The following is a 21492-nucleotide window of genomic DNA, read 5'->3' as shown; positions in this document are numbered from 1 at the left end:
TGTGTAATTTGGTGCAGCATGATAGAATTAAAGAGGACTATCGGGCCGTGGCGGAGGTATGAGCTATAAGTATTGTTCTAGTTTGGAATGGGAATGTTCTTGTCTACCTCACATTCCTCATGTGTTGATTTCTTATGTTTGTTTAGATTTAGTTTGAGATTTAAAAAGGGCACATATTTCCTTACTGTGTGCGTGCGTGCGTGCGTGCGTGCGTGCGTGCGTGTGTGTTTCTGGGCCATGTGTGGAATGTCAACACAGGGTCCGTTATCTCACCCAAATCCAGCTGTGGCAAAGGGTCAATGCTCAAAATTTAAATAAATAATACTTAAGAAGACAAATAGTCTGATGTCCGGAAGACTGAATAAAAAATGGAAAGGCGTGATAACTGCCATTCCAATCTTGTTTCATTAAAACTCCAGGTACTATAACATGGGCTCAGGCATTTGTAGTGTTTGAGAAGGTCTGCAGAGCTTGATTACACCAGGCGGACACTTTCTGTCTTAAAAAAAATGTCCAAATCCCTTCCTCCGTCTAAATATTTGCAGCAAATCCAAGCACCTTCTCACCCAAGTCCACTTTTGCAACACAGAATAAGCCACAACAACACTCTTCACTGCAAGTTCAATGCTATAAAAGAGAAACCTTCTGCCGGGGCGCCACAAGCAAAAACCTGTCCAGTATGTGAATTCATTGCAATGCAAAACAGACTTCCAATGCTTCAGCATCACTTAAAGCCCTACTTTCAATTACAATGTCACGAGCAGTTAGAGCTGACGGGCCTTTTAGAGAAGGGGAGTGGAACCTGTGGTGAGGTTCCAGACGGCCTTAAAAGACCATTAGAGGACTTTAAATATAAAATAAACACACACTCACACACAAACACACAACGAGAGACACACACTGAAAAATCCACTTTTCAGATGGTTATTTTCTAAAAATACAGCCAATAAAAATATATGTAAGGCCACATCACCCCATATAAATACAGGCTCTGGATATTGTCAGAATTAGTTGGGGAGCGCTTGCTGATTTTCTTTGCAGGAGGAGAAGCAGCAGAGGAGAGGAGGGAAGGCAAAGAGAGGGAAACGAGGAAAGAAAAGAAAAGGATGCAAGAAAAAAGGAGCTGAAGTGAAGGAGAGTGTGTTAAGGGGAGAGGAAGCATGGAAAGTGAAATGAGGAAACAAAAGAAAAGGACACAAGAGGTAGGGAAAGGGGGGAAGCTGAAGGGAAGGAGAGGGTTGTGAGGGCAGAGGAAAGAAGGCACAGTGAGGGAAATAAGGCAAGAACAAATAAAAAAGGATGCCAGAGGAAAGGAGACGGAGAAAAGCTGAAGGGAAGGAGACGGGGTAGAGGGGAGGAGAGGAGACTCGCTCTGCTATTTTTTTTCTCTCGGATCCCGCCCTCCTGGTCAGGGGTTGGTCAGGGACACCCTACTCCCGCGCCCGGATTGGCCGGCTCTCCTCTGGACGGGCACTGTCGTCTCTCCTCACAGACACAATAAAGTTTAGAGCCGGACGCGTAGCAGCGGTAGAGGCGCAAACACACCGCAGCGCCGCACACCCACGTCCCTGCGCCGCGCGGCTCCACACGGAGTTACTAACGGGGAACAACACACCAAGGGCCGCGGGACGTATCCAGATGTTTTGTTTACGCGGCGTCGCTTTAACTGAAAACACGCGACTTTTGGTTTTACGCACGGACCTCTGTCCCCCTGCAGTTTGTCTGGGATGTTTTTAACCTGTTGAAGTGGATATCCTCCAAAACAAACGCACGGACCTACACACGCGCGAGCTTGGACTGTAAACACGCGCCGCGGTTTCCAGGGAGACTTAACACAACTTTGTGCGTGTGAGGAAATATTCCAACATCCCCCCCCCCCCCCGCCCCTGAGGGACAGCCACTCGCTCCAGAGGGTCGCGGTGCGCACAGCCACACCATGCCCGGGACGATGGTGTCGCTCGCCGGGGCTGCCCTCCTCCTCCTCCGGCTGCTGCTGCTGGCCGCCCCGCTCGGCGTGGTGCGGGCTTTCGGCGACGAGGTGGAGGAGATGACCTGCGACCCGATCCGCATCAGCATGTGCCAGGGGCTCGGGTACAACGTCACCAAGATGCCCAACTTGGTCGGCAACGTGCTGCAGTCGGACGCCGAGCTGCAGCTGACCACGTTCACCCCGCTCATACAGTACGGCTGCTCCAGCCAACTCAAGGTACCGGCGCGCAGGGGTGCACAGCCAGTGCTCATGATACCACACTAGAATAGAGCAGACCAGACAGCGTCTTATTAAAGGGGACACGCTTCTACCCACATGCACAGATTTAGCAGCAGTGATCCTGGTCCGAAACAGGCACAGCTGAGTCTGGACACTCTGCTATATTTGTGGGTGAGTGGGGGGTGTGTGTGTGGGTGAGGTATTGCCCATGTTGTGGGGGCCACATTGCTTATGATCTGGGGACTTGTCTGCCTGGTGGTGACACAAAGTAAGTCACTATAACGTCAAGGTGCAGACAGTTTTTTTTTTAAGTTAGGGTTAAGGTTTTGGTAAGTTTCCAGGAATTTGGTGTTTGTGTGTGTGGGGGGGGGGGGGGTTCAGAGCACATGACAGGGAGCTACTAGCAATACTATCCACCGAAAAGTTTTTTATTATGATGGTGTAATTGATAAGTACAGTGTGCACCTCAGCCAAGGCCCAACAGCGCCCTTAAATACAACCAAGCTGCACCAATTTTCACACACTCACAGATATCAGTTCCCTGGAGTATTCCCTGGATCCGCCAATTTAAGGGATTCTTCCCCGACCCACGTTGTGCCATTCCACCAACTTTCTTTGAAATCCATCCAGTAGTTTTTGTGTAATCTGGCACACAAACAAACAAACGGACACTGGTGACGACATAAGCCTCGTTCCCAGCAGACATTGTATTATGTCATAGTAGGATAAGCACAGGTGTTGCTGACATGGTCAAGTGTCCCAGTAAGACACGATGACCCTGTGACAGTCAGCCAGCGTGCACAACTCGAGAACCCAAATCCCGGAGCAGCTAAATGGGACTCAGCCAGGCTCTATCTTATTGTTTACACCCGTGCTCTTCCTCGTGTGACATGTCAAAACCACCTATATGCAATATCGGTCGCTTGATTCCCATATAAGTGGAGGGGTCCCAGCCGTCCTTCCTGTTGTGCCAGGCTGTCATGCTAATTTCAATGAAAATGCCCCCTCTGTCTGTTGACATTCTGAGTTCATGCCCCACACAGCAACAGCTGAGTCTCGGGGGCTATATACTGTCTTCTTGTTAACAATAGTGCCCTCAGTGTGCTAAGACAAATGCTGCTTGTTGTGCCTCGTGCACCATGTATGAAAAAAATAGATTGGTCTTATTACTTGTGCCTGAGATTTTGTTTACTTCAGACTCTTTTTGTGATGAGGAGCAGTGTTAATGAGTTTAATTAACTTTTCTGACTTTATATGTGTTCTTACAACTTTTCATGCAGAGTCGCACCTTATTAAAAGTCACACCTAGACATCTGCATACAAAAACCCTCCCGCTTTGTCGTTATTTTAAGGAAATCGCATTTTCAACTCCACTAGCCTGTTTAGAGTGGTATGTAATTTTCATTGCAGTGTTATACAGTGAATTATTGGTGCGTACAGGTGCTTTGGAACGGGTACAAATTATCTTGACATGCTAAGTGGACACGGTTGACATTTGTGCACATGTGCATGAGACAGGAAGAGGAGCAACTGCAGCATAAAACCAAACTGTCCCGCTCCAGCTGAAAATTGTCTTGTAAAATAAGCCCCCCTGTCCTTCCTCCCCACACACACACGCACGCACGCTAAAGAGGGAGGAAAGGGAAACCGTATCCTCTAACATTTGCTCTAATGGGAGGCTTCCTGACTGGTAACCAGAGCAGCTTTTAGCAGTGAAGTGACAGCACTCAGGTTACCAACGGTCGGGGGAAAACACCCAGAATGTGTTACATTACTGTCGCGGGCAGGGTACACATAACTCACTGTAAGACATACCAGAAGTTGTACCTCTTTTTATAAACTTGTATGAGATTACAAGCAGACGCAGAAACGCCACACACAAACAAACACACACTCATTCAGAGGGTAACTTTGTTTAGTCGTGAACTTTGTTCATCTAATTTAATCAAATGGCAAATTACTCAGGATGACTACAATAAATATGTCTCAGCCTGGGAACAGAGATTCTCTATTTTGCAGTGAGAAACCTGATACTGACTCCTGATCAGCTCGTCTGCTCCGTTTGCAGAGATAAAGCCGTGCTGCAGCCCAGATACTGACCACAGCACGGTGTGACAAATGGAGTTTTAACAGAAGTTGACATCAGATAACTCATAGTGAGTTTTTTTTATTTGGCTCAGCTCGCTCTATTCCTGTGATTTGTTTACAAGTCATTCATTGTGGCTATAATTTCAAAAGCACATCGACGCACAACTTTTACTTTTTACTCTGCCAGTAAATTCTCACAGAAAGTACGAGTGTATTTATCAGCCATGACACCGTACTAAGGATTCATGTTTCATTTTGGCTACTTTCGAAAGGCCGATTTCAAGAAGGAGTTTTCTCCACCACTGCATCAAGGCTGCAACTCCAAAACATTTTGTTCTGATTATTGCCCAATACATATTTTGGTATGAAATTGAAAAAGTCTGAAATCATCACATTTCCAGCTCCTGGAAAAATTTTTTTTTGCCTCATTTACCTAAACATAGCAGAGTTAAGTGTAATTTCTCTTTCTCAGTATTTTAATATCATGAGCTTGGTACAATTTTACACTGCAGCCTCAGACAGATTTCACTGTAAAAGCATGAAATCACTTGAAATTGCAACCTTTAGTAACCCCTGGAGTCCACCTTCCCACACATCTCAACAGCCTCAAATGGTCAAATGTAACTTCGGATCGTTCACTATCTTTATAACTCTGACTTGGATATCTATTTCAAAACCATTGCCATGGGACAGAGAAAACTGAGCCTTGGATTAGAGGGGGGGATTATACAGCATTACATGGCACATGCCCTCAGTGTTGTTAAGACCACAGATTGTTTTTAAAGACGCAGAGTTGTGTGTGTAACCTTGGGAGCAGGTTAGTGTTGGCCGTCGCGTTTTGACTCAAGTTTTGGCTTTTTTATTAGAATTGAAAATGGAGAGCCGCGACTCAAAAAGGTGATGAAACTTATTGAAGGGAAAAGGCAGGAGAGAGCAGCGGGACAGTTAGTGGTTATATACGCAAATCCATGTGTTGCCATCTACCAGCTGTAACCCTGTTGTATTATGAGGCAGAATAGGTCCATGGGGTAGTCACAGCAATGTTTCTTTAACAAGCACTACACCATTGACGAGACTTTCCTTCTGCTTCACAGTTTGATTTAAGTGAGAGCAGAGAACTGAAATGTGACGTGATATTGGAAAACTGCTCTCTTACTGCGCCTCACTCATCTGGTTCTTTCTCCCCTGTCGCCCAATAAAAAGAGCTCTTACTTGAATAAAAGAGAGATTGCTGAGTCAAGCGGTTTTAGTATGGGTGGGACAAAATATGGATACAGCGATATGCCGATGTTTAGTTGTAGTTTGGACTTTTGCAAGTTTATGTTTGTTTTACGTCACAATGACGGCAAATGTGGTCACAAGTTACAGTGTGTTCGTTTCAGACCAAGATAAGACGTCATGCCAATTTTTGTACATTGTTTCATCTCAGTTTGTGTCCAACTCTGGGAAACTGACACCAGATTACAGTGAATAAAAACAGAAATCCTGCACTTTTCCCTCTTTAGGGGCATTTTAATTCTTCTTCAGCTTCAGAATTCGTTATATGATTGTCTTTCAATATATCGATTATCACAGAATCGCTGTATCGTGAGTTATCTGAGAATTCCCACCCCTAGTCATTAGCTATGGCTTTAAAGGAAGGATATCACCTGGTCCAATAACTGATCCCCCAGAAAATAGCAAGAGTGGAGCTCCTGTACGAACCAGGAAGTCCAGTAATGCTATGGGACACACGCAGGTCAGATCAGCTTGCGGTGGGCCTTCTTCAGGAGAGGGTGTCTTGAGAGTACAAGGCTGAAAGATGTGATGGTGTTTCCCATCAGCATATCCACACTCAGAGTGCTGATCCACAGGGGTTGTACCAACAGGTCCAAATAACAGGTCATACATGATTCTTAGAGTAATTTAACACATTTGCATTATCGTCAGTTTCAACTTATTTAGCGATTTTTGTGTCGATGCTCCATCTCTAAAAAAACTTGCTCTGTGTAACTGTGTGAGATCAAAATGTTTAACAAAATCTTTTATCTCTGTTTTTTTCTCCAGTTCTTCCTTTGCTCAGTCTATGTGCCAATGTGCACAGACAAGGTGCCCATCCCCATTGGTCCGTGTGGTAGCATGTGTCTGTCTGTCAAGAGGAAATGTCTCCCCGTGCTCCACGAGTTTGGCTTCATATGGCCCGAGGTGAGTCACATGGTCACAAGAACATCCTGCCTGTGTAAACAAATCTAACTTTAGGGAGACAAAATGCATTCTTTTAGGAATTATTTTTCCAAATTCACCCATAACAAATGTAGATTAGTTCAAAGAGTTGTTTCAGTATCTGTCACAGCCTTAAAAATGCCATCACATCACGTTTCCTCTAGGTGCTCAACTGCAGCCTCTTCCCACCTCAAAACGACCACAACCACATGTGTATGGAGGGCCCGGGTGACGAGGACTCCCCCTACCCGCCGGTACGCCACCCTCCCCACCAGGAGGAGTGCCAGGCGCTGGGAACTGCGCCGGACCAGTACACCTGGCTGAAACAGACGGAGAGCTGCACCCTCCAGTGCGGCTACGACAGCGGCCTCTACCGACGAGGCGCAAAAGTCTTCACGGACGCGTGGATGGCCGTGTGGGCCGTGCTGTGCTTCCTCTCCACCACTCTGACGGTCCTGACCTTTCTGTTGGATTCACAGCGTTTCTCCTACCCCGAGCGGCCCATCATCTTCCTGTCCATGTGCTGTAATCTGTACAGTGTTGCATATTTGGTAAGCGGTTGACATAAAACCTTTGTCTCCTGCATATTTTTCAAACGTGGGTAAACCCGCTAAAAAAGGCGATTGAGTCCTATCTAATTGCCAGTAGAAGAGTTTGCTGTTCGATTTTTCAAACTCACTGAATACTCTCTCGCCTCGCTGTCTTGCCAGTGGGGGTTTTATACGCAGTACAGGAATCACTGTTGTTCTCAAGGTTTAAAAAAACAGCAAAACAAACTTTCATGGATAATTCTGCACCAATGCCCAGAAGTTCAATGCACTTGACAACATCACACAGAAAGGGTGCAGCTTCAGCGTCTTAACTGCCAAAATAAAGACGAATCCATAGCAAATGCAGATACCAGTGGACAAATGAGTCCAAATAATTAGATTGGATAGGATAATTTTTTCATCACAAAATACAGACTTTCAGTCAATTTACACTAAGAAAGAATGATAATAGTTCTCTCGCATTTTTTTGTAATTTCCCTTTTTGTTCTCTCATTTGGTTTATAGGTACGTTTAATTCTGGGGAGGGAACGTGTTTCCTGTGACCTGGACACCACAGCAATGCCCATTCTAGTACAGGAAGGGTTAAAGAGCACCGGCTGTGCCATTGTCTTCCTCCTCCTCTACTTCTTCGGCATGGCCTCCTCACTCTGGTTAGTACAAACAAACACACACTTTCTGTCTGTATCAGTTCTCCAACTCTTTTTCCCAGTTTGATTACCGTCCTCAGCTGCCATAGACTCTGGGTGAACAATTGGAACAAGAGACTGGCCTTGTGCTTCCTTTTTAAGTCTAACTATAATTTATCATAACCCCCTGCACTAGATGGATTAATTTACACACACAAACACACACACAGTCATCCTTTGTAAAAAAAAAGAAAAGTGTGTTCTGCACAACACAGTTGCAGTGGAAACACGGTGCTGAAGCAGCATTTTTTTCTTCCTTTTCACTTTGCCCCCATTTTCCTGTTTTTCTTCACTCTTCTCTGGTGGAAAGACAATAAGCTGAAAAGCCCAAGGACTTCACGTTCCTAAAATATGACCCCAACCCTGTTATGTAACTCATGACTATCTGGTGTCATGATTAGCTTTTTTACAACAGAAGACTGCAGTTGTCTCCCTGACTGGGTGTGAGGCCACACTTTTATTTGTTCCCATGATGAGAGGTACAATATTGTGATAATTGTGTGTCGCCTCTTCTAGGTGGGTGATCCTGACGCTCACCTGGTTCTTGGCTGCTGGACTGAAGTGGGGCCACGAGGCTATTGAGATGCACAGCTCCTACTTCCACATAGCAGCGTGGGCCATCCCAGCTGTCAAAACCATCGTCATCCTCATAATGAGACTGGTGGATGCAGACGACCTGACCGGACTCTGCTATGTCGGCAACCAGCAGCAGGAGGCGCTCACAGGCTTTGTGGTGGCTCCCCTGGCCTCATACCTTCTCATAGGTAACAAGAATGTCACTCAGTGGATCGTATGCCTCTGCCAAGGCCCAACAGTTGTCTTACATTCAAGCTGCACACACTCATAGATATCAGCCCCCTTAATGTGCCTGATCTGTTTTCATCGAGATCCATGAATTGTTCTGATAAATCAATGAAAAAACGCCCTATCATGCAATGTTAAAGAAAGTGAAAATAAATTCCTTGATCCACCTAATTTAATGTAAAACCTCTAATTTAGATCAGCTACACAATGTACTGGGTTCCTGCAAACTAACAGATGAACAAGGCCCAATTTAGGCCTAATTTAAAATCTCTAGACCCAGATTTTTAAGTAGGAAGAAAATTCCTTAAATGGGTGATTCCTTGGGCCATGCTCCAGCCCTTCACAAAATTCAGAGATCATTTATTGCTGTATATGACTGTATTGATATCTGATGAACCTTATTCCTTTCTGCACCTCAGGTACTCTGTTTATCTGTGCCGGCCTGGTGGCTCTATTCAAGATCCGCTCCAACCTGCAGAAGGACGGCGCCAAAACAGACAAGCTGGAGCGTTTAATGGTGAAGATCGGAGTGTTTTCTGTTCTCTACACGGTCCCAGCGTCCACCGTCATTGGCTGCTACCTCTACCAGCTGTCTCACTGGGAGGACTTCAGGGCCAACACCAGGGATTCATATGTGGCATCAGAGATGCTGCGAATCTTCATGTCGCTGCTCGTAGGAATCACGTCGGGTATGTGGATCTGGTCGGCAAAGACCATCCACACCTGGCAACGCTGCACCACCCGCCTGCTCAGGGACAGCAGGGCACGCCGAGCGGGCAAGCGGGCGCCGGGGGAGGGCTGGATCAAACCGGGGAAAGGGAACGAGACGGTGGTGTGAGGGGACAGAAGGAGAGAACGGACAGGGATCGTCAACCTGCTTCTCTCTCACTGACAAAAACTTTCTCTGTCTGTCCTGATGAAGGATGGAGATGTCAGAGAATCGAGAGAGCCACTGGATGTTATGGCATCAGATAAAAAGATCGCCAAGAGTCCGCAAGCACGTCTCACCCCCTTCTAACTCCCTCTGGAGTCAAGAAGGATTAAAGAGGAGGACTGCTACACACACAAGTAGCAGCAGTAGCCTCTCTACCTCTGTTAGCCTTCCTTTGGCCAGAGGGATGGAGAAAAGCAAAAAAACAGTGGAGGGAGAAAGAGAGACGGAAAAGGCAGAAGAGAAGAATATGCAAAACGGACTCATGGATAAGCTGCGTGGCACCACGTCTACCTCTGTCTCTCTTTCCTCCAGAGCTGTCAGCAGAAGAGACTGAACCTGCTGGAAACAGTACACCCTTATGTCACTGTGTGTTTTTAGGGTCTGCAATGTTTGAAATTTTACACTGGAGGGTCCTGGTGCAGATATTATACAGATGGAGGCGGATGTTTGCCTCGAAAGCCCCTTCCACGATGCGAATATTGAAAAGGACAATTAAACACCAGAGCAAAAGCAAAGAAAATCTGTACATTGGAACAATATTCTACAGGTTTGCAATTTATACCTTTTTGTACAATACAAAATAACAGGTATTATTGCTCTGAAGATCTTTGGGAAACCAGCTCTAAGCTGTAATAATGCACTATAATTATATACAATATGTGAAGTGTCTCAAGTGCATTAACCGGGACAAATAACAAATCATCATCAAGTGTATTCAAATGCACAGAGCCATTAACAGGGGAAAATCTGTTTATTATTTACTACACAAAAAATGACGTGGTTTATTGTTCAAACGTGTACAAATAATTCATTTATCACTTTTCTTACAAATACTATGAAGGCAAAGGCAGTTTTCTTTTCTCTGTCTTGTACATTTAAGGTAGTCTGTGCTAGATATGAAGTCATACTGCAATGAATCCTGGGAGGACCCCAGCTGTGCCTTTTATATTGACCCATAAATGTGGAAGCGTCTGGGAGATGTAGGCCCGTGCGACCTCAGCACTCTGTGAGAAGCTCAGCTAACTTCCAGTGATGTGTGTGTGTGTGTGTGTGCAGACTTCCTGGAAACGCTGCACCATGTACAGGAAGCGCCGGCAAATTACCATGAAATCCAGGAAATGAAATTATTCCCCCTGGCCCCCCCCCCTTTTTCCAAAGATCGGATCTGAGGCAGGTTAAAGAATTAAGAGGTTATCAGACAATCGCTCGCCAAAAGACACATTGTGAAGTAGGATAGAGCCGTCGCAGACACATGCAGGTAGACACACGGGGATCAGTTCCCACGGATCTCGTCCAACAGCTCGTTTAAGACCGAGTTATGATCACTATCACTGTCAAATGTTGGCCGTCTGCTTTTCTTCTCAGTCGGGTTTGTGTTTTTTTTCTTTTCAATCACTTCAGTTCACAATGAATCTGGCACCGTCTGTTCTGCTTGTATATCTGGAGCTGTGTCTCAATTCAAGGGCTGCATCCTTCAGAGGACGCCTGGCCGGCACATGAAGACTGCCTCCTTCGCGGTTAACCCTAACCCAGCCATCGCAGAAGCTGAACCGAAATGAGACGGCCTGGTCTACGGTGAACGGTGGTCCGTGGCATTAGCTCATCTCACATTTGTTGGACACGAGGAAAATGATTTAATGCCCCTTGTTTCGTTATTTACACGTGTGCCACTGTTCATTACTGTGACACAACACAGTCCTTTAAATTCTGCCTCCGAATGACGCAGGCATTGGATTGAGACACAGCTTGTATGTGTGTCTAATGCACTCGTTTCTCTTTAACTTTGTCTTCTGCGTCGTGGTTCATTTCCCAGACAATCAAGTCATCCCTGTAAACGATTATTGTTCATTACAGTTCAGAATTTCTAGCCGTGCATTTACTCCACTTTAAGCTTACAGTTCTTCTCACTATCTGTAAACCTAAGTTACAATAAGTGGGCTCCTCGTGTCTCGCTGCTGCCTTCGCCAAACTCGGACTGCTCCTGTGTGCCGTATATTTGCCTGACAATCTATAAAGCAAAGCTCTTGTATTTCAGTGAGGCTTTGAATGTAAACTGTGTGGCGTGTGTGTCACATTACGCCTCGTACATCTGAGTAAAAAAAAAGGTTTCTGGGTAATTTTTATGTATAAGGGCTTGAATAATTTGGAGCTTTGCCTTCTTGCGTCTCATCTGAAACCACTTAGTGCCTCAAACAGCCTGTCATGGCTTTTTTTATAAGCAAAAATATTCAGAACGACACAGAAAATGAATTTTCCTCAAATATTTTAAATGTAACTTCACCCTTATTGCATTCAAAGAGAGTTTTGGGTGGTTCTGGTGAAACCTAGAACCCCCGCATTTTTCTCAAACCAGCGTACCTTGGCACATATTAAGTTCCCAAAGTCAAACAAACATGACATGGAGTTTGCGTGAATTAAATTAACCTCTGTCGACCTGCCCTCTGAGCTAATGCAGTTTCCCTCTGAAACCGTCTTAATGTTTTGGCAGTCTCCTCTGGTATGATCGCACCGAGCTTCAGGTGACGTTTCCCAAACAATCGCTGCTCAGTTGTGCCTTGAAGAGCGGCGAGCGTGCGTCCACAGCCCAACGAAGACGGGGAACCACTGGTAATTCAGAATGTGTAAATGTGCTTTTGAGAAGCCCGCATATGGATCAGTGTTGGGGTCACCGGTGCTGATCGTAAAAAGCCTTTAAGGTCTGGAGACTGTTCGTTAGTGTAGAAAACTCAATGTCTTGATGAAGTTGTGAAAGAAATTGTTAATTTATCCTCATAAGAAATGGCAAAACATTTGTTTATTATTTAAAAAAAATACACTTTTGTATCAGAAGATGAATAAAAGCTTTTGGTTTCCAACTTGTGTGTGTGTGGGTACATGTGGTCTATTTAGTGAGTGACACTATTGAAAAATGCCTGTTAATAAGTGAGATTAATATGTAATCCTGTTTCATTGACTGTGTTATGGCAAAAAATGTTATCTATCCATCCATCCATGCCATGAGGATCTAGGGGCTGGAGCCACGTGACGTTGGGCGAGAGGCGGGGGTACACACTGAACAGATAGCCAGACAATCACAGATAATTGATCAAGATAAAAAAGTCAATTGGAAATTATCACATTAAATGTCATTGTCACACTATTTGTTTAAAGGCTTAAAGGAGTTCATAACCCGTAGCAAAATTTTACAAATCTAATGTAGGTCCACTACATGTTATATCTCCTCACTGTACTTACACAATACATAAGCAATATATATATGTATGGTTGTAGACTTTTCCAAGCCTCTTAAGTCCACCCTGGGGCAAGTTAAGCATATGAAGTGATTCAACATCTATCATAGGTCCAGTTAGTACCTTGAATCTAAAACTTTTCATTATGACCTCTCAGTTCTGTTCACTTAATTTGAACAATGCTGCCCTCTCTTGTCCAATGAGGCAAATTATGTTTAGATGCGTTTAAACAGCTTTTTAACAGCTGTTTAACCGACTCATTACCCTGTGTTAACTCCACACATACAAACAGCTGTGACCCTCTGTGATTTGTGTTTCTTTACAACAGTTACTCTGGTTCGGGATAAGAAATGCTGCAAAACCACTAAATTTGTTTTGAATCCACAGTGGAAACACGACGATTATACTGTGTAAACATTACTGTACCATACATCACATCTCATCAGCGGTGAACTTACAACCTCCACACACACACACACACACACACACACACACACACACACACACACACACACACACACACACACACACACACACACACACACACACACACACACACACACACACACACACACACACACACACACACACACACAAAATTGCAGATAAACACACCTCTCACTTTTAAATGAGTTGTAATTTGGTTTTACAATTACACTTAATGCATTTTGCGCTGTAATTTACCAGTGCAAGGGTAAAATTGCAACTGGAGACACTGACTAATTCTGGGCATGCTTGTGTGTGTGTGTGTGTGTGTGTGTGTGTGTGTGTGTGTGTGTGTGTGTGTGTGTGTGTGTGTGTGTGTGTGTGTGTGTGTACTACAGAGAATGAGGGAGAGTCCAAATATCGAAGTCTGCAGCTCAGATAGCTTTCCTGTAATTTACTGAAAGTGAATTGAGTGTTTGCTTAAGAACTCAGTCAAAAGCCTGAGGTAAAGAGAAAGTGACAGCATCTACTGCTCTATTGTTTCCAGATGTGGCTCCGCTAACACACACACACACACACACACATACATATGTATGCACACGTATATACACAAGTTATACACAAACAGGCACGTTCACACACATTCACACAACACAGACAGAAAAACGAGTTTAAGGAGTTCAGTACTTTCAAATTCAGACCCTAAATGGTCTTTTTGTATGCGAGTGCACGATTAAGCACACAACATGATGTAGCTGTTTGTTGCACCGTCTCAGTTCACATTTCTCGCTGAACGCCACAGGTCATTGGTCTCAGGCTTCTCCCTGCAGGCAGTGGTTTCACTGTTTCTGCAGCCGTGCACAGATACAGTTACTCGTCTCAAACTAAATTCTTTACCAGCGAAACAGCAGCTCGGCCTAAATGCTGGTTTTCCCGGCTTAAAGAAAACAGAAAATGACACCTCAGACTCTATGTCTTACTCACAAATGACAGCTTTACACTGTACGTTATGGATATCTGCTCATGTGGTGACATTTAGACAACCAGTTCACACAGTAACACATGCACACTTTGTTCCCTCTCCTTCTTCACTTCTTTTTTCTTCGCAAAGCTGAAATGTGAAAGGGGGCTATTAAAATTCCTTGGACTAATATTCCTGGGAATGTATTTTCAGAGCTGGGTTCCCTTGTGTGTAATTGTGTATGTAATGTTTGTGTGTGTTTCCATGCATGGCAGTGTGTGAGGAGACTGGAGGGAAAAAGAAAGGCTGAAATAAAAAGAAAAGAAGTAAGTAAACTAAATACGGAGGTGAAAATAGAGAAGAAAGAGTGAAAAGGTCTGAACGAGAGGGAGAGAATAAAAGGAAATCTGTCAACCTCCAGCAGCAGGATGCTGCAGCTGTTCCCTCTCAGCAATGTTGAAATCGTTTTCCCATTCAGCTCAGCGTCTCTGCTGTATGACTGTAGTTTTGAGTAATGGCCACCACTGGGGATTCTGGGTGACGTAGTCGTCTTGGCCGAAGAGCCAATTTGGTGGGAGAAGGATTAGTAAATCCTGATTCTTGGGCCAAACCAGTTTAGAGAGTAAAGAGTGAAATTAAAAAGCTCAGCCAAGAGAGCGAGACTGGAGAATTAGCCACCTCCAGAGAGCGTGTGATGCACGGCAGGGGGCGTGAGAGGTTCAATTTATATATTTGGCTGACAAACATTTCCTGTATGTTCAAGGTCAGGTCAGATACTTAAAGATCTAAACTTGAAAACCATGTGTCTTGCATAATATCAAGCATTACGTTTTGATCTGTTAAGATAATATTACAACAGAACGTTAAGTAATTGATGATTTTCAACATGAAAGACTGTAATTGAGATCACTGGCGGATTGTTTATGTATTTTAATGTTGTCAGATCTATTCTACATATAGTCTGTACACTGGTGCTACTGCCATCACTGTTGGTCACCACTAGATGTCACTCTTTCTTTACCCTATCAGAGGCATATTAATCAGTGACACTTCATTCTTTCTCTACTGAAACGGTGGTCATGATTTACTTAAAGTTATTAACCCATTCCTCATTGTTTTATGGTCATTTTGGTGAGTCGGGGGTTAAAGAGTAACATTAATAGACGACAGAAATAGAAATAACAAATTACCTGGTTTAGTTGGGAGACTATGGTCATAATCTGAGCTGATTAGTTGTTAATCAGAAAAGCAATCGCCAATTATTCTCAATTATTTTTCTCTGGTTCCATGTAAATGTCTGTATGTATAAAAGCAAATGTAAAAATATGCTACTGACAAGGGCCCATTCTGCATAAGTATGTTTCCTCTGTGTACATGAATACAGGACTTCTAATTGTAATGAAATATATGTCTACACTGTGGTATTGCAGCTAAATACTTCTTCCACCACTACTGGAAAAGAAGTACTTTATAATGATCTAATAAAATAAAACCGTTCCTGCAGGTTAATGTTTTCACTGGTCAGGTGTAAGCAAGAGGCTACACTAAGAAGAGACAGCAAGTGTTCTCACTGTTTATTAAACCAGAACACGATTAATAACCACATACCCACGGGTGAGTGTTATTTGATTACATCTAGAAATAAATGTGTGTTCATCTTTCTCATAATGCACACAAAGGGCCCTGGGGGAGGGGGACTATTCATTGTGTATGGATGGAGGCAGCGATGTTGTGAAGCCACAGTGTTACAACGAATAAATGTGGTACCATATGGGAGACAGGCTGAGTGATTCCCTGTTTTTTCAGCAGGACATTTGTCAACTTTAGAAATGTCAACCAGTCAATACGCACACGCACACGCACACGCACACAGGAGAGGGTATAGAGAGCATGCTGAATTATATTTAAATGGAAAACAGACTAAAAGAAAAAAAAAAGGGGGTGTGGGTGGTTGGACAATGAGACAGAAAATGAGATGTGGTGGCTGGTGGTGTTGTTGTGGTGACGGAGAGAAGTCAGAGAAGAAGATGGAGGGGAGAGGAAAACAAGCAGAACATTATCCATCATTCTCAATCACGAAGCCTTATTGGCAGGCGGAATGACTGGAAATGACTCGTACAAACATAATCCATCTCCCCTAGCTTCTCTGGGTCTGTGGCTTATTGGCGTTTTTCTTGTACATCTGTGCTCACAGAGTACACAGGTTTACAGATACTCTCCTGAACGTGTCCCCAGAGGCTGTGTGTGAGAATGCAAATGAGAAATGGGAGAAAACATCAGGATGTTGTGTGGAGTATTCAACCTAAGCGAGTAGGCACGTTGAAGACAGAGACAAAGATGTCAACTTGGAAAGACTTTGAGAGCTTTTTGGTGATAAGGACAGTTGTTGGTGTCTACGTGCTGTAAAAAAAAACGCTGTGATTTCCAAAGTAGAATTTATACATTATGTTCTGTCTCCTTCACGCTCCACACAAACGCCACAACTCACCCGTTTGCTTTCCTGTTGCTGCGAACACGTCTGATCCGGACGACCTGTGTTCTGTATATATGACAGGCAAAGTCCAGATAATGTTAGGAACCAACTGTGCGGACATTATTCACACTTCATGTCTGAAAAGGGCTTTAGAAAGACTTGGCTATGGGATATATTAAAAGGAAAAGTCGGTAGATCACCAAAGTCAGTAGGACTCCTCTGGGGACCATGATTGTAACTGAATTAATACATTTTTATACCTCAAGTCACACAGCGGTAAACAGAAAGCAAATGCTAATGAATTTGTACAGGTGTGTGTGTGTGTGTGTGTGTGTGTGTGTGTGTGTGTGTTTTCTCACAGATCCGTGATTTTGAACTGCCACCGCTGCGAGTTTCATACTTTTCCTCCAAGCCTGAATATCAATGAGTCAATTAGCTACAGCCTATGATCCAGGCCTTAGTGTCCTGTTCTTATTAGAGCCAGTCCAACACACTGCAGCTGCACCCCTGTCACACCGATATGGAAATGAAGTGGCACCAACACACTTTTACAAACACACACACACACACACACACACACACAGATTCAAACCAAAAGTCATCAGATAAGAAATAGGAAAAATTGGCACAGGGGAGGAGGAGAGGCCTGGAGGCTTAATGATAATATCTTTTGTTCTTTAATGTTTTATCAGCCACATGACTGGAAAGCTGTTTCCAAGAATCTGTGCTCTCTGAACAAAGTAAGTCACAGACTCATCACGGGTGATAACCTTCTCAAAATGATTACTGGGACAAATGTGACTTTTGCATTTGTGTAAATGATGGTTCATTGCTACTAAATCTCTATAATATGTGAAACGGAAAAAATCTATTTAGAGTGATTTAATAAAAAAATTCCTAACTACAGATGGATGTATCTGTATCGGTAAGTGGGCATCAGTTGAAATCTGGTCTTATACTATACTGGGTTTTCAAGTGGAAATAGGTACTGACAAGGAACTGGATTGGGAAATCAAATCCTCTCAACACCCGTCCCTGCATCAAACTAACCGACGAGCCCAACACGTGAAAGCCAAGTGAAATATAGGTTTAGTATTGGGGACATTTGCAGGACTTATTTTTAACTTGTGACACATATCCAAGAAGCCATTTTTAATAAGTAAGCCACACAAATTATCTCAGGAGATGCAGCAAATGTATTATAAGTAACTGGGTAAAAGGAAAAAGGGAAAGAAAATTTAAAAAAAATGATTTTAACCAAAATTCTGTGAAGGATCTGTCATTATCTGTAGGGTTTTTATTTTGTGCTGCTGGGGTCATAGTTTTCCAACAATTATTAAAAAATACATCGACATGAAGTTTGATTTAGATTTTCATCAATAGCAACATAATAAAGGTTCAATACATATCAATATGATGGGGTAGCTGTGGCTGAGGGGGCAGAACGTTCATCCTCTAAACAGACGGTCGGTGGTTCGATCCCAGTCTTTCCCATCTGCATGCCAAAGTGTCCTTGAGCAAGATACTGAACCCCTAATTGCCCATCATAGAAAAAGTGCTGCCCATAGATGTACTGTATAAATGGGTGAATGGCAAAAACTGTACTGTAAAGCGCTTTGAGGGGTCATCATGACTAGAACATTGCTATACAAATAGAGAACATAGACAATCTATATAAATACAGACCAGATTATACATCGTGCAAGCACACTCTATAATTCATCTGATATACAAACACACATTGAGCAAAATATGCAATGTTTCAATTACTGTAAATCGCCTTATTCTAATGTGGTTTAATGAAATGCAAATAAATGAGCTGAAAATGACACAAAAATGCTTGTACCCATGTGTGACAGTGACACTGCTTAGTCATTCACTGAGCACAGTGATGCAGAAAACAGAGGAAAGTCAGAGCCAGACATCGGAAGCAGAGAGAGAGAACACCTGAAGAACACAACAGCAACCATAGGAGAGTAAAGTGGATGATGAGGGAGCATAAATACATTTTTATGTCACACTTCACTCAAACTTTATGTGGCATGAATACAGCAGGTCTGTTTTTCAGTGCGTGTCTCTGCTTCAGACTGGCAGAAAATTCAGTGACGCCAACAAACTGTCACATCTTCCACGTTCACCTAATAGCAGCCAATAAAGTCATTTTTGACAGGTTTTGTGAAAACACACTGGAACCGCTTCACAAAATCGCCCTTCTTCATACTTTTCAACTTGATTTGTCGAGTTGGCGCAGTGGGAAAAAGCACACGTTTAGAAATATTAAATGTTGGTGATGGCTGAATTCCTTTCAGCTGCTTCAGTGTCGGGGCCCTGGTGACGTGAACGCTGGATCACTGTCATGTCTTAGTGGGACACTTGAATAGAACAGAACCACCTGTACTTTCCCCTGTACAACAAAAGTCAAAATGTGCAGTGGAATAGTGACGTTAATGAGCTGTTCTGCTTTCCCTTTAATTCAACCGTTGACATTTTTATTATTCAAGTTTTAGTAGAAAATCGGGATATTTTTGACATTCACATTAAGATAATTAAAGACTTGTTAAATAACAGGGTCATATATATATTACGGGTTGTTAACGTCTGCTGTTTGACTGCAGAATAATGTCAACTATCACTACAAGCCAAATGGTGCATTGCTAACAACTGGCTGAGAGTCAGAGAGGCTATTTTCTGTGTCAGTGGTCTAATTGAAAATGCAGGGGGTGACACCTTCCCGTCTCCCCATAAAATAACACTTATGCACATGTCATTATAAGCTTCACATATGGTGATAAAATACAGAGGGTATGGCGGAGCGGAGCGGAGCGAGAGAAAGAAAGGAACGAAGGAAAATAGCTGGAGATTGATGAGGCCGATCGTTTTCCATTAGTGAGGCCCAGATCTCAACCCTAATGAGACAAATATTAACCACACACACACACACACACACACACACACACACACACACACACACACACACACACACACACACACACACACACACACACACACACACACACACACACACACACACACACACACACACACACACACACACACACACACACACACACACACACACACACACACACACACAACCACCACCAGTCCGCAGTGTAACCACCCTCAAATGACCAGCTAATGTTACATTAATACATTTCTGTTGACAGTTACTTCATGCTTGTTAAAAGAATATACAGTACCTGTGTGGCTGTGTGCACATAGCATGTGTACATATTCAGGACTGGCCTCAGGGAGCATGAAGCAGTTCCAGTAATGCATAATTGCAGAACATCGCACATAATGAGACAACTGATTACCCGGGGGTTATCACTTATGATGATGACGACCCTGGGGATTCAAAGGCTGAGTTGAGAACAAATGTCAGTGTCTGCTACTGATAATAGTATTTCATGAATTTGGTTTGAATGTAATGTGAAGTCGTTAAAAAGTACTAAATCATGATAATAATAATAATAATAATATTTAGAAAGCAGCTAAGACATGGTTACAGTAGATCTTCACTTAAACTCTGTACATGCCTACCTGGATATTGTTTCCTTTCTTAGACACATGCATCAGTGAAGTCTGTGAGTTGCACAGGTGCTTCTCCCTCCTCCTCTGTGTAACTGGAGCTCTGTGCACCCCCTTCATTTCATTACGTTGGATCAAATTTCCAGCATTTTTAGCATTCGGTCTTTCTGCAAGTAAAGCTGGCAATATTTTTATTAGCAGACACGAGAAAATCCTAAAACATTTGATATTTTCAGTCAGAAAGCAGCTCAACCCTGCGCTCAGGGGATGACCACGCTCTTGTTCTACTGTCAGTGTTGATCATTTTGTCGTACAGTCACAGTTCTGCAGCAAACTGGAGAAGAATTGTTTTATACAAAAAGGCGACTGTAGATGAGGGGATCTGGTGGTTTGTGCACAAACTGGACCCTAATAATGTAAAGTACTATATGTGTATGTGTGCTTGGATATATAAATTTTATGGGAAAATCTATCATTTGCTCCTTTTCAGGCTCTAATGCAAACAATCAAATATAACACCAGTGTGAATGTATACTTGCTGTTCTGATGCTTTAATATGTGGTGGGAAAATTCTTAAGAGCAAGGAAGCTCAAGTGAAACAAATTTGCTGTAGCAAATATGATAATCTGGCACTTGATTTCATTGAAACACTTTAGACCAGACTCACATCCAGCAAATTTATTGTATAAGCATTAGGGTCTGCAAATATTAATTTAAATTAATCATTTGGTCTTTAAAGTGTCATGTTTCATAAATGTCCATAGAAATTAGGTCTCATCAAAGCAGAAGGTCCGATTACAAAAAGATTTGTTTCATTATCAGGAGGAGACTAAGTGAACATTCAAATATTAGACTGAAACTAGTGAATTATTTCTTATAAGGTCACAAAAACAATCAATAAGTTATCAGATTTGTTGTCAATGAAGCTATAAATCGACATATTTCAGCTATATTCGATTCTTTTTTTGTTTTACTGGCTTCTCTTTTTAGACTTGATTCTTTTTTCTTATCTGCCCCCTGCTGCCTTTAAAACACAGGTCTTAGAGAAAATAGAAAATAATGGCAATTTCAGGACTTCACAGCAAGTCCACCTGCTTTTGTACAGAATGCCATCGAGGACATAGATGAGTTTGGAGCCACATTAGAACCACAGAATAATTGTAGATATATATTCTTACATTATATTTAGAAAATTTAAAGTGAAAAAAACCCCAGACAGACCTATAGTGCCTATATTCTAAACGGAGGGTTTAGTGTTATACTGGACAGTTATTGTCATTGATCAGTAATCTGCACATTTATTTTACTCATGAATTGTTTATGTAATGTCAAAAAAGTATTGGAAAATAAATCAAACTCAAAAACCATAAGTAATGAGTTAATGTTATACTATCACA

The 21492-nt window shown here is 42.9% G+C and overlaps 1 protein-coding gene and 1 long non-coding RNA gene across 2 annotated transcripts in view; both read left to right on the top strand.

Moving 5' to 3' along the window:
• Positions 1-21492, top strand: part of LOC117773210 — a 237303-nt gene that overhangs the window by 108589 nt on the left and 107222 nt on the right. The gene's annotated exons all lie outside the window — the stretch shown is intronic.
• Positions 1500-12329, top strand: fzd4 (frizzled class receptor 4). Its single transcript, XM_034604923.1, has 6 exons — positions 1500-2206; positions 6344-6481; positions 6664-7050; positions 7555-7700; positions 8253-8500; positions 8960-12329. The coding sequence occupies exons 1-6, from the start codon at positions 1937-1939 to the stop codon at positions 9376-9378; spliced, it is 1608 nt and encodes a 535-aa protein (XP_034460814.1). The 5' UTR covers positions 1500-1936; the 3' UTR covers positions 9379-12329.

Source organism: Hippoglossus hippoglossus, chromosome 13 (genome assembly GCF_009819705.1).
Source record: "Hippoglossus hippoglossus isolate fHipHip1 chromosome 13, fHipHip1.pri, whole genome shotgun sequence".
NCBI lineage: Eukaryota > Metazoa > Chordata > Actinopteri > Pleuronectiformes > Pleuronectidae > Hippoglossus > Hippoglossus hippoglossus.
The sequence above is the reverse complement of the archived record's forward strand: the minus strand, read 5'-3'. Positions and strand labels throughout refer to the sequence as shown.

Bases quoted from the DNA above. Each gene is read 5' to 3' on its own strand.
- fzd4 (XM_034604923.1), top strand. From the start codon at position 1,937: ATGCCCGGGACGATGGTGTCGCTCGCCGGGGCTGCCCTCCTCCTCCTC. The intron at 7,051-7,554 runs GTAAGCGGTTGA...TTTGGTTTATAG, and splicing joins TGTACAGTGTTGCATATTTG to GTACGTTTAATTCTGGGGAG. The intron at 7,701-8,252 runs GTTAGTACAAAC...CGCCTCTTCTAG, and splicing joins GGCATGGCCTCCTCACTCTG to GTGGGTGATCCTGACGCTCA.